This window comes from Choloepus didactylus, chromosome 24 (genome assembly GCF_015220235.1).
Source record: "Choloepus didactylus isolate mChoDid1 chromosome 24, mChoDid1.pri, whole genome shotgun sequence".
NCBI classification, from domain to species: Eukaryota; Metazoa; Chordata; class Mammalia; order Pilosa; family Megalonychidae; genus Choloepus; species Choloepus didactylus.
Genome location: NC_051330.1, coordinates 15530410 through 15542698, shown reverse-complemented (window position 1 = coordinate 15542698; position 12289 = coordinate 15530410). Strand labels below are relative to the sequence as shown.

The window sequence follows — 12289 nt, the reverse complement described above, 5'->3', positions numbered from 1 at the left end:
TGTAGGGCTCCCTTTAGTATCTCCAGTAGGGCAGGTCTCTTGTTAGCAAATTCTCTCAGCATTTCTTTGTCTGTGAAAAATTTAAGCTCTCCCTCAAATTTGAAGGAGAGCTTTGCTGGATAAAGTATTCTTGGCTGGAAATTCCTCTCACTCAGAATTTTAAATATATCGTGCCACTGCCTTCTCGCCTCCATGGTGGCTGCTGAGTAGTCACTACTTAGTCTTATGCTGTTTCCTTTGTATGTGGTGAATTGCTTTTCTCTTGCTGCTTTCAGAACTTGCTCCTTCTCTTCTATGTTTGACAGTGTGATCAGTATATGTCTCGGAGTGGGTTTTTTTGGATTTATTCTATTTGGAGTTCGCTGAGCATTTATGATTTGTGTATTTATGTTGTTTAGAAGATTTGGGAAGTTTTCCCCAACAATTTCTTTGAATACTCTTCCTAGACCTTTACCCTTTTCTTCCCCTTCTGGGACACCAATGAGTCTTATATTCAGACGTTTCATATTATCTATCATATCCCTGAGGTCCATTTCGAGTTTTTCAATTTTTTTCCCCATTCTTTCTTTTATGTTTTCATTTTCCATTCTGTCATCTTCCAGGTCACTGATTCGTTGTTCAACTTCCTCTAGTCTTGTACTATGAGTGTCCAGAATCTTTTTAATTTGGTCAACAGTTTCTTTAATTTCCATAAGATCATCCATTTTTTTATTTAGTCTTGCAATGTCTTCTTTATGCTCTTCTAGGGTCTTCTTGATTTCCTTCATATCCCGTACTAGGGTCTCATTGTTCATCTTTAGTTCTTTGAGTAGCTGCTCTAGGTGTGTCTCTTCTGGTCTTTTGATTTGGGTGCTTGGGCTTGGGTTATCCATATCGTCTGGTTTTTTCATATGCTTTATAATTTTCTGTTGTTTTTGGCCTCGTGGCATTTGCTGACCTTGATAGGGTTCTTTTAGGGTTTGTAGACCAGTTGAAGTCCTTATCTCTAATTTATCAGATCTACAGCTTCGTGGAGTACACTTTCTCTAACTAACCAGCAGGTGGCGTCCACGAGCCACCTGTTCTCCACAAGCCAGATCTCCCCTGCTTAGCCTTTTTGGTGAGTGGGGGAGTGAGTCTTGTGGGGCCCAATTGGTGTCCCAAGCTTGCGTGTGTAGTTGGTGTTGCCTGCCCTGTATGTGGGGCGTGTTTCTGGGCAGTCGGGGAGGGGGGGTGGCCCTAACAATCAAATCTCCCTGATGATCCTAGAGTTTTAAAGCTACTGCAATAGTCTAATCCTTCAGTTCAGTCCTGCCACAGTTTGTCTCTGCCACTGACCCACAAGTCTTTGGTATTGGCGTATGGCTCCTGAGACTTGCAAGTGGGCCCCTCTTCCAGGCTGTGCACCCCGGGTCCTCTGTTGAGGGATGACTGTGCTATGTCGCAGGTGAGTGCCGTCCCCCCAGGGCAGTTCTGGGCTGCTGGGCTGTGTTGGGAGGCTCCCAGTCTGCTCAAATGATGGCTGAATGGGGCTCTGTTAATTCACACTGCTCCCCCTTCCCAGCTCTGGGACATTCAGCTGAGGTTGCAGGGAAGGCTAATGTCCACGCCCAGTTTTGTGGTGTGTGCCTGTTATTTGAAGCACTTCCGTCACACTGGGTTGTCTGGGGCAGCTCTGGGCTATGGGGCTGGCGATGGGCAGGAGTGTTTCCTGTCCACCAGGATGGTGGCTGTGAGCGGACACCCCCCTTTTCTTGGGAAGTTGTGTTGTTTAGTGAATTTTCTCAGCCACTGGATTATTGCCTTTTGTCTCAGAGCTCTCTTAGTTCTGCTCTTGACTTGACGTGCCCAAATTTCAATTCTTTGAAGCTTTCTGTATTGAGCTTCTTAGAGTAATTGTTTTAGAAAAGCAAAAAGGATTTAAAAAAAAAAAAAAAAAAAAAAAAACGGCCCTCCTCAGAGATCTAATGGGTTATTGAAATGCTAATAGACAAAGCAACCAGGGCCATTAAGGAAAGGTGCCCAGGGCAGAGAGATCAGCCTTGCTTCGGGATTTGCATATGCGCCTCAAGGCCTGATCTCCGCCCTTCCCCTTTCTGCGTTCACCAGAACTCCAAAAATCCTCTGCTTTTATTTTGGAGTTTTTCGTGTTGTTTTTTTTCTATGCCTGTCTCCTCTCTGCTGGGCTGGCTGCTCTCAGAGTCTCTGGTGTCTGGCCTCAGTCTATCTATGGTTGGAGTTTGAATCAGTAGAATGAGTTTCCGGTAAGAGCAGCCACTGCAATTCTCCCTTCTCCTTCCTGGAGCTGACAGCCCCTCCTCCCCCGGGACTGAGCCTGGCAGGGAGGGGCGCGGGTCCCCTGGCCGCAAAAACTTACAGATTTCGCTGATCTCAGCAGTTCCACGTTTTCATGAGTGTTGTATGAAGTATGCCCAAAGACAGATTGCTCTGTGGTGTCCAGTCCACGCAGTTCCTGGCTTTTTACCTACTTTCCTGGAGGAGTAACTAAAACATACAGCTCACCAGTCTGCCATCTTCTAACTTTCTTTTAAAAATACTTTTTGATAATGAACATCTTGTATATCAAAAATAATGTGTCAACAAGATATTTTTCTATTAACTTTAAGCTGGGGTGTACAAGCAGTTGAGGCAAACAAGGAATGATCCAACCCACATTTAATAATAATGAAAAATAAGTTTCCTTTTAGATGTCTCCTTGAAAATGTCATGATATAAACCACATACATTTTGGAGTCTAGATTTTAATCTCTAGTCTTTAAAAACTGAGAAATGAATATAATTTTCAAAATATTTCAGCATAATTTCAATGAAATTATGAATTGTTATAAAAAGTAAGACATCCTTAAAGAATAGAAAAATTAACCATTTCTTTTCATTTTATTATTAAATACTGACCATCTCTGCTTGCTTTCTGTTTCTGAGCTTCACACAGTAAAAGGATAAGCACCCTACATCTATTTGTTAATTTAGGTTTTAACTCAATAATTAGATCTTTAAGTGAAAGGCTAAATATCACCATTTGTCTTTATCCCTTTCCTATACAAAGGCAAAAATCAAGTTTGAACGCTCATTTAACTAAAATCTTCAACAATATGGTAAACTATTGTTATAAGTAGTTCAGTATCACAATTTTCAACAAAATGTACAATAATTTCATTGTACATTGTGGGTTACACCACAGACTTGCAAACTGCTAAACCCCAGTTTTATAGGGACTAAAGTTTATACAATATTTGAGACCCTCTTTAAGAAAAACAATTCAAGGATCCAAACCTGGTTAAGCGGACTTGGCAGGGGCCTGTGCAAGTGAGGAAACTGCAGCTTACGTTTCATTAGTTCCACGATAAATCTGCCTCTAAACAGCTCAACACTTCATTAAATGAGTGAATGACTGCAAAATTCCTTATGAAATTATTAATTTATAATCAATAACATGAATTTTTAAAATCTCATTTTCATTTGAATATGTAATTTTTGATAGTTATTAAATCTTGTCCTCGATTTTCTAATTTAAAACAGGAAACCCTTCATCTAACTCCCAGTATTATTTTAAGAAATTATCTCCCAGACATAAATATCCCAAGACTGTACCAAATAAGATAAAGATGTTTTATTTATACAGAACTCTCAAGGTTTGATTGCCATAGCTTTCTGCATTCCCAGGTTGTGAGTATAATGTATTCCATATTTTGTTGCTTTTTTCCAGCATTAAACATGTCAACATTTTACATCAGAATCATAGAAGTTAATCATATAGTTCTGAGGAATAGCAATAAGTCTAGAAAAAAGAATAATGCATAATATGAATTCCTTAGGAAATCGATTAATATTTTTATGAGCAGGGTAAAAATATGATCAAGGGTTAGTAGAGAGTGAGGTTAGACTATTTGATCCCTAAGTATATTCTTTGTGGAGTTCTATCACTGTAAAAATAGAGTAAGACATTTTATATATCAGAATGTACACAGTTCTTTATTTGGTGGTGTAGCCTCTTATTGGGCAGAAAAACTCTGCAATTTTGCGATACTTTTAGGTTCCTCATTGACTTTCTGTGAAATTCTGAAAACAGTATATTTTCATGTTCTGAATTATGTACTATGTGTGCTACTAAAACACTATATATTGTGTAAGTATATAGAGGTGCTTAAATATTTTTTGAAGGGACTTTTGTCAAGACAAGGTAAACATTTCTAATATTGGAGTAAATGATGATTGAGAGTTGAAAATAAAAGGGATAGTTTGCTCATGTTACTTCTCCATTGTTAAGATTCATTCATTCGTTCATTCTTTCAATGAACATTAAACCTGAAATCTATGCATTTATTGAGGACCATGACCTGTTGGCATGCGATATGAAGATATGAAACAGCTGTAACACTTAGACTTATATCCTGAGATGTGTACTTTCTCTCAAATAATTCTTAATAATGCTAATAATAATCTGTAACTATCATACATCCATCAGACCCTTCCTTGAAGGACTGGAGTTCTCATTTAAATGGATTTGTAAACTAGTGTACACTACTCTCTGGGTAAAAGCTAAGCTTAGTGATATAGTAAGAAAAAGGTCAGGTAATCTGATTTTCCAATGGACATTACTGTATGTTTGAAGAAGGGAGTCATAAATACTAACCTTAGCCCCATTTTAAAGCCAAACAAAATGCTGAAGGCTGTTTCTTCCAAAGGGAACTCAAGGGTATATAGGGGGCCATTTCAGCCTGATGAGTAGAAGGTTAGAATCATCTTGAGTCTGGAACTCAACCCTTGGATGAGTCTCAGTACTGAAAATGGGTAGCTATGGGCATATTGGAATATGTCTAAGTCTTAATTTGTAAATTCCATGAATGACAGAGAAGTTACTTCTCAAATTTCTGATGTATGAGATCCTTTTTGTAACATCAAACACTTCTTGGATACCCACATAATAAGAGCCGTACTTTTGAATCTGTTGATAGTTGAGGAAAAATGTAGGCACAGGTGGATTTACAGATATTTACTATAAGCCTACAAACTACAGACTGAGAGTGACTGGGTTTACTGATGTCCAGGGTTTCTTTCAAATCTAAGTCTCTGTGGTTCTTCTGTGGCTTTGCTACCACTGACCCTGCCTTGAACATCGTGCAGGCTGAGAACTCACAGCTTTCTGCAGCTCTTGTTTGGTCTTGGTTGTCCGTGGTTCTACAGCAAATGCTGTAATTCACCTTCCTCTAACTTTTATTTATTGGAGCATGTTCTGCATCTGAAAAAACATAATCTAACCATGATTCCTTCAACACAACTTTCCATTACCACCCTTAAATCCAGAAAAGATTGGCAGCTTACAAGGATGTACAAACCACAGCAAAACAGCATACAGTAGAAAAAGGGAGAAAGTAATAAGGCGTAAAGGGAAGCCAGGATAAGGACTTCAGAATGCATTCTATTAGTGACCTATACATGCTACAGGTTGCTTGCAAATGTGGTTTTAGGTTTTCTGGCAGCCACCTTGAAGAGGGAAATCTTATCAGTTGCTTATCAGGGATAGCCACCAAGCTTCTTCATCAAAATACCTCTTGATATTTTGGAACACACGCCCATAAAAGACATTGCATCATATTTCATACATAATGACCAAAAATATAAACAAATGGCATCACACTAAAGTACTGTTCAGAAAAAGCAATTATTTGAGGGGCTAAAATAGTGAGGATCAGATGCCAAATTCTCTGCTGCTGATATGGCTCAATCCAGAGGTATATTTTAGAATATTTGGAAGAGTGGATAAAATGTGTGCCCTGTAAGCAATTTTCTTTGAACACTGGGTCTTTCAGGAGAGTCTTTGATAAATATTAATTCAGCTTTTGATTAAACATTAAATATGTATACACTTACTATATGCTGGCACTATTCTGGGTATTTTACATGTATTATCTCATTTAAAATTCAAAATAATCTTATAGGGTTAGATTATGCACCCCATTTTAGAGATGAAGAAACTGAGACACAGAAAGGTTAACACTGCAGGTAGTTGGCACAGCCAGGAATTGTGCTTAGGGCATCCACCCAACCTCCTTAAACACTAAGTTGGGTCATCATCCTTTTGTGAAAGTTGAGGAGTTGAAGAAGAGCTGTGATGATGAGGTCAACTCGTCATTGTTAAGAAACAAGCCAAGGCAATGGGACTTACTGTAGACCTGAAAAGAACTATGGGGATAGGAGTGAAAAAGGCAGGATAGAAAGGAAAGCACAAAGTCAAGTACATACTTTAGAAGACCATTTCTTTTCATTTGTTTGTTTTTTTCAATTTCTTCAAATTATAAACTGTGGTATAAACTTTTTGATAATCCTTCCTTTATGATGGAGCCCAATTCCCTTCCCTTTGAGGGTAGACTGAATCCAGACTAACTCATAAAAACACTGCAGCGTCTTCTTTGCTCTCTCTTTTGGATCACTTGTTTTGGGGGAAGTTAGCTGTCACTATGAAGACAAACATCTAACAAAAGAGCCACCTGGTAAAGAATGGTGGCTTTCTGCCAACAGCCTGTGTTGCCAAAAGTCATGCAAGTCAACCATCTAGAGAGTGGATCTTCCAGACCCAGTCAAGCCTTCAGATAACTGCAACACTGGCCAACAGGTTGAGTGCAACCTCCTGGGAGACGTGAGCCAGAACCACTCAGCTAAGCCACTCCTGGACTCCTGACCCTCAGAAACACTAGGAGATGATGGTAAACATATATTTTTTTGAACTGTTAAAATTTTGGGTTATTCCTAGTTGACAACTAGCAAACAAACCAGCCAATAACTTCCAAAAAAAAAAAAAAAAACACAACAGACTAAATCAAAATAATATGAAAAACCATTATCTAGGATTTCTTAAGGGCAAAGGGAAATCTTATCTTGAATAAAGGTCTTCTCCTTTAGGTAAGATTTGCCTTCAGACTGTCTTAATCCAAAGATACTAAAACAGTTCAATTCACTTCCAAAATAGTTTTCCATGACCTGGTGATTAAATATGTCTGTCACTTACCTACAAAGCCACAATGCATGAAAAGGGAAAGATAAAGGTGTTCAAAATTTAAAATTACATAAACCTTCTTAAAACAAAGTGAACAAGTGACTACAAAGATGAGCCAAAGAAAGTATCCCCCTCATAAAGAAAGTAAAATCTTAAAATCCAGCCTTAGAGAAAGGAACAGCAGTAGGCAATGAGCAGGCAGAAGTACACAGTTAAAAACTTCTGTAACTCATTTTAAAAGGAAACCTCACTAGCATCCTGACCCAGAATTTGGCAGCCTCTGTATGCTCCACACAATCAGTACAGATTATATAGAAAATGATGATGACTAAAACTGGAAAATGCAGTTTGATTTCCATAATTTCTAGGGATAGCAAAAATTTCTTGAGTTTTCATTCGAATGCAATCACAATTATTAATCCAAGGGTATCTTCCTACCATTTAGAGTTTATAGTATCTCATTATTTTTCAACTTCCACTTCCTCTACTTTGTAGCCCAACCCAGGGTTCTGTGTGCCTTACTTCGTGGACAGATAGGAAGCTTTCGTAAGGGTGACAGATGTCAGTTTATGCACAGGTGACCCATTTATGCAGCGGTGACTTACAGCACTCAGCAAACTATTGTGCCTGGGTAACGTTCTTCTGTTAGCAAGGCCCCTTCTTCCACAAAGCCCACAAAGTTTCAATATTAAAAAGAAATGTTTCCCCATCTAAATTCAATAGCCTGTATAAGCACATACACTTTCTTCCTTTTCCTGCCTGCATTAGATTTAATATCAGGATTATTATCCATTTGTCATTCAACCTGTAACTTAGTGAGCCTTTCTGTGTTTGCGCCATGCTTCCCGCACCCTTTACCTCCCACTCTCAGTGGTGTGTTTATTCAAGAAGCCGCCGAGGCCACGTGTTTTGACCTCTTAGAACAAACACGTTCCATGTTTCTCATTCTGCTTCCCTAAGAGGCACGCTTAGTGTTGCTCATCTCTATTTAAAATGATTTTTATGGCACCATACTTTCTCAAGTTTTCTGTGCTCATCTTCCTTTTATTTCTTGAAACAGGCCAACAATGTCACTAAGCGTCACTGATGGGGAATTCTCTTTCTTCTTCAATCCTGTCTACTTAAAGACAGTCCTGAAGAAATGCATTTTTTTTTTTTATCTGAATCTGCTGCGTACTGGAGGAAACATTAAAAGTCTGGTCTAGTGAGTCACAGAGACTTAGAGTAAATATCGTGATGAACAAGTAAAGCATAAGATCTTAAAAAAGCTATTCCATATATATATATATATATATATACATACATATATATATATATGTATGTATATATATATATATTCATATCTGAGGTCCTGTATGAGTTTTTAAATCCCTTTCCTTATACATCAGTTCAAAGATGTCTGAGTTCAAAGGGAAAACTAAAATAAAACAAAATTGAATCCCAGCCAATCAGCAAAAGGAAACACAAAGGACGCCCCGTGGCGCGGCCGCACTTACCCCGCAGCCCAGGCCGTGGCCGCCCGCGCACGCGACTCTCCTCACTCCCGGCTCCGGCAGCAGCCCCGCCCCGCAGCCAGGGCTGGGGCACAGCGCGCCCCCCGCCCGCAGCACGCACTCCTCGGCGCCGTACTGCTGGTACCGGCCGTACTGCAGAGACAAGACGGTGAGTGTTACCGACTGAATCATGTCCCCACAAAGACATGGTCAAGTCCCAACCCCAGGTCCTGCGGATGTGAGGCCATTTTTAATAGGAGCTTTGAAGGTGATGTTACTTAGGATGAGGCCAAACTGAATCGGGGGTGGCCCAATATGGCCAGAGTCCTCAAACACAGAGGGGATTTGGGTGGGAAGACAGGAAGGAAGGATGGAAGGAAGGAAGGAAAGAAGGAAGGAGGGAAGGAAGGAAGGAAGAAGGAAGGAAGGAAAGAAGGAAGGAAGGAAGAAGGAAGGAGGGAAGAAAGGAAGAAGGAAGGAGGGAAGGAAGGAAGAAGGAAGGAGGGAAGGAAGGAAGAAGGAAGGAGGGAAGGAAGGCAGGAAGAAGGAAAGAGGGAAGGAAGGAAGGAAGAAGGAAGGAGGGAAGGAAGGAAGGAAGAAGGAAGGAGGGAAGGAAGGATGGAAGGAAGGAAGGAGGAAGGAGGGAAGGAAGGAGTGAGGGAGCAAGGGAGGGGGGAGGGGGGAAGAAGGAAGAAAGATCTGGTCAAATTCCTTTATAAAAATGTTAAAGACAGAGGCGCGGCCAGATGGTGGAGTGGTGAGGAGCAGAATTTCATCTCTCCCCTAGAGCAGCTGGCCATTACCCAAGAACTATATGAAACAGTGTTTTCAGGGTCTCCAGTAACCAGTCACACATTGGACACAAGTTTGGAATTGGAGGAAAAGCTGAGATCGCAGCGAACATTGTAAGTTCCCCGGACCAGGGGTCTGGCGCCCCTCCCCACCCAGACCTCACAGACTGTCTTGCTGCCGGCTCCCTGAAAGGGGGGAAAAAAAAAACCCAAAAACAGCAATCTGCTGAGGGCAAGAAGGGAGGCTCAAGCCAGCCTCAACTGCAGAATTAATTAACAAATTAATTAACTAACTTTGGGAGCTGGGGTCTAAAGAAGGGCTGGGCTCTGAGAAGTGGGGGCACATAAAAGCGGGCACCCATTCCTAGACTCCAAAAAAGCCATTTTTTTCCCCCTACATTTTGTCCCTTCTGGCTTCTCACTGATCCCTTATCTTTTTGCATTTCAATAGCCCCCCACAGGGGTGGAACTGAAGGGGTTGGAGAGTAATTATCAGACAATAGCCCAAAGCATAGCTTTAAATGCTCTATTCTGACACTGACAAAACTTCCAGGCTGGGGAAAGACTTTTAAAAGAGACTTTATTTTATTTTCTTTCCTTTTTTCTTTTTCTTGATTTCTTTTCTATTTTTTTTTTTTTTTTTTTAATATAAAAGTAATATATGTGGTTATTTTCTGTCGGAAGGCCCAGGTTGGGGGACTAGGCTGGGCTTGGGGGAGACAGAGTGCCCACAGTGTCTTTGAGTTCCACATTCACTACTGAAGGCCTCCACCCCTGTCTTTAATTGGCAACTCAGGCTGACCAAGAAATCTACCTGGAGAGGCACCAAAGAGGAGAGGGGAGAAGGGAATAGTGCCCCTGAGAGACAACTGGAGTTCTGAGGATTGGGAGAGTGGAGGGAGGACCTGCTCAACTGGCAGTCCTCCTTCTGGGAACTCACACCCCAGGGGCTGGAATTCAGATTCCAGCTTCAGTCAGCCATGCCCCTGACAGGATCAGAGTCACCAGGAGAACTAAAGTCTCCATAACTCCTTACCCTGGTTGGGGAGCTGCAGGCTGACAAGCACCACCTGCTGGACAGGAGAGGAAAAGCACCAATTCTAAAGGCCTCATAGGAGGCTCTCATTCTCAGGAAAACTCCATACCCTCCCAATGAGACCTGGGCCTCACTAGACTGGGAAAATCTGACTAGGGTCGACCATATCTGAGGAGACCCACTCACAAAAAGGTTACATAGAGGCAGAGCAAGAAACAGAAAAAACAAGAGGGGAAAAATTCTGATCAACTAAATAGAACCTAAGTTAGAGGCCTAGAATAAGTTGAACTGAAATACAGATGCCAGAGAACAAAGCTAACCAACAAGAAAACCACTAGGTAAAAGACAGAAAACAAGCTCCAAAATAAACTAATCAAGAGAATCAGATGCCTAGACAACTTAAGATAACAAGCCATACCAGGAAACACGAAAACATGGACCAGCCAAAGGAACAAACTAATAGCTCACCTGAGACACAGGAGTGGAGGCAACTAATGCTAAATAAATTTGATGAAATGAAGGAAGATATAGCAAAAGAGCTGAAGGATGTAAAGAAGACACTGGTTGACCATAAAGAAGAATTCATAAACTTAAAAAAACAAATGGCAGAACTCATGGGAATGAAGGCCACAATGGAGGAGATGAAAAACACAATGGAGGGACGCAACAGTAGATTTGAACAGGCAGAAGAAAGGATCAGTGAACTGGAAGACAGGTCATTCGAATTCATACACACAAAAGAAAAGATGGTGAAAAAAATGGAAAAATATGAGCAGGGTCTTAGGGAGCAGCAGGATACACTTTTTTCTCAAGTGCTCATGGAACATTCTCTAGGATAGACCACATGTTGGGTCACAAAGCAAGTCTCAACAAATTTAAAAATATTGATATTATACAAAACACTTTCTCAGACCACAATGGAATGAAGTTGGAAATAAATAAAAGGCAGAAGGTCATAAAATTCACAAACATATGGAGGCTAAACAACACCCTCTTAGAAAACCAGTGGGTAAAGGAAGAAATTACAAGAGAAATTAGTAAATACCTCGAGGCAAATGACAATGAAAACACAACTTATCAAAACTTATGGGATGCAGCAAAGGCGGTGCTGAGAGGGAAATTTATTGCCCTAAATGCCTATATTAAAAGAGAAGAGAGAGCAAAAATGGAAGCATTAACTGCTCACCTGGAGGAATTAGAGAAAGAACAGCAAACTAACCCCAAAGCAAGCAGAAGGGAAGAAATAACAAAGATTAGAGCAGAAATAAATGCAATTGAGAACAGGAAAACAATAGAGAGAATCAACAAAACCAGAAGTTGGTTTTTTGAGAAACTCAATAAAATCGATGGACCACTGGCTAGGCTAACAAACAAACAAACAAAAAAAAAAAGAGCAGATGCAAATAAATGCAATCAGAAATGGGAAAGGAAATATAACTACCGACCCTGCAGAAATTAAGGAGATAATGAGAAGATACTATGAGCAACTATATGCTAATAAACTAGACAACTTAGATGAAATGGACAACTTTCTAGAAAAGCATAAACAACCAACATTAACTCAAGAAGAAATAGATGACCTCAACAAACCAATCACAAGTAAAGAGATTGAGTCAGTCATCAAAAAGCTCCCAAAAAGGAAAAGCCCAGGACTAGATGGTTTCACATGTGAATTCTACCAAGCATTCAAGAACCAATTAGTACCAATCCTGCTCAATCTCTTCAAAAAAATTGAAGAAGAGGGAAAGCTACCTAACTCTTTCTATGAAGCCATCATCACCCTAATAACAAAACCAGGCAAAGACACTACAAAAAAAGAAAATTATAGACCAATTTCTTTAATGAATATAGACGCAAAAATCCTCAACAAAATACTCGCAAATCGAATCCAGCAGCACATTAAAAGAATTATACACCACGACCAGGTGGGATTTATTCCAGGTACGCAAGGCTGGTTCAACACAAGAAAATCAAT

At 40.3% G+C, this 12289-nt stretch overlaps 1 protein-coding gene across 4 annotated transcripts in view; it reads right to left on the bottom strand.

Annotated features, from left to right (window-relative positions):
• Positions 1-12289, bottom strand: part of PRKN (parkin RBR E3 ubiquitin protein ligase) — a 1621201-nt gene that overhangs the window by 374633 nt on the left and 1234279 nt on the right. For all 4 annotated transcript variants that reach the window (XM_037817596.1, XM_037817593.1, XM_037817594.1 and 1 more), the window contains exon 9: positions 8491-8640. In XM_037817596.1, coding sequence (XP_037673524.1) covers positions 8491-8640 — 150 coding nt within the window. The remainder of the gene's footprint in view (positions 1-8490; positions 8641-12289) is intronic.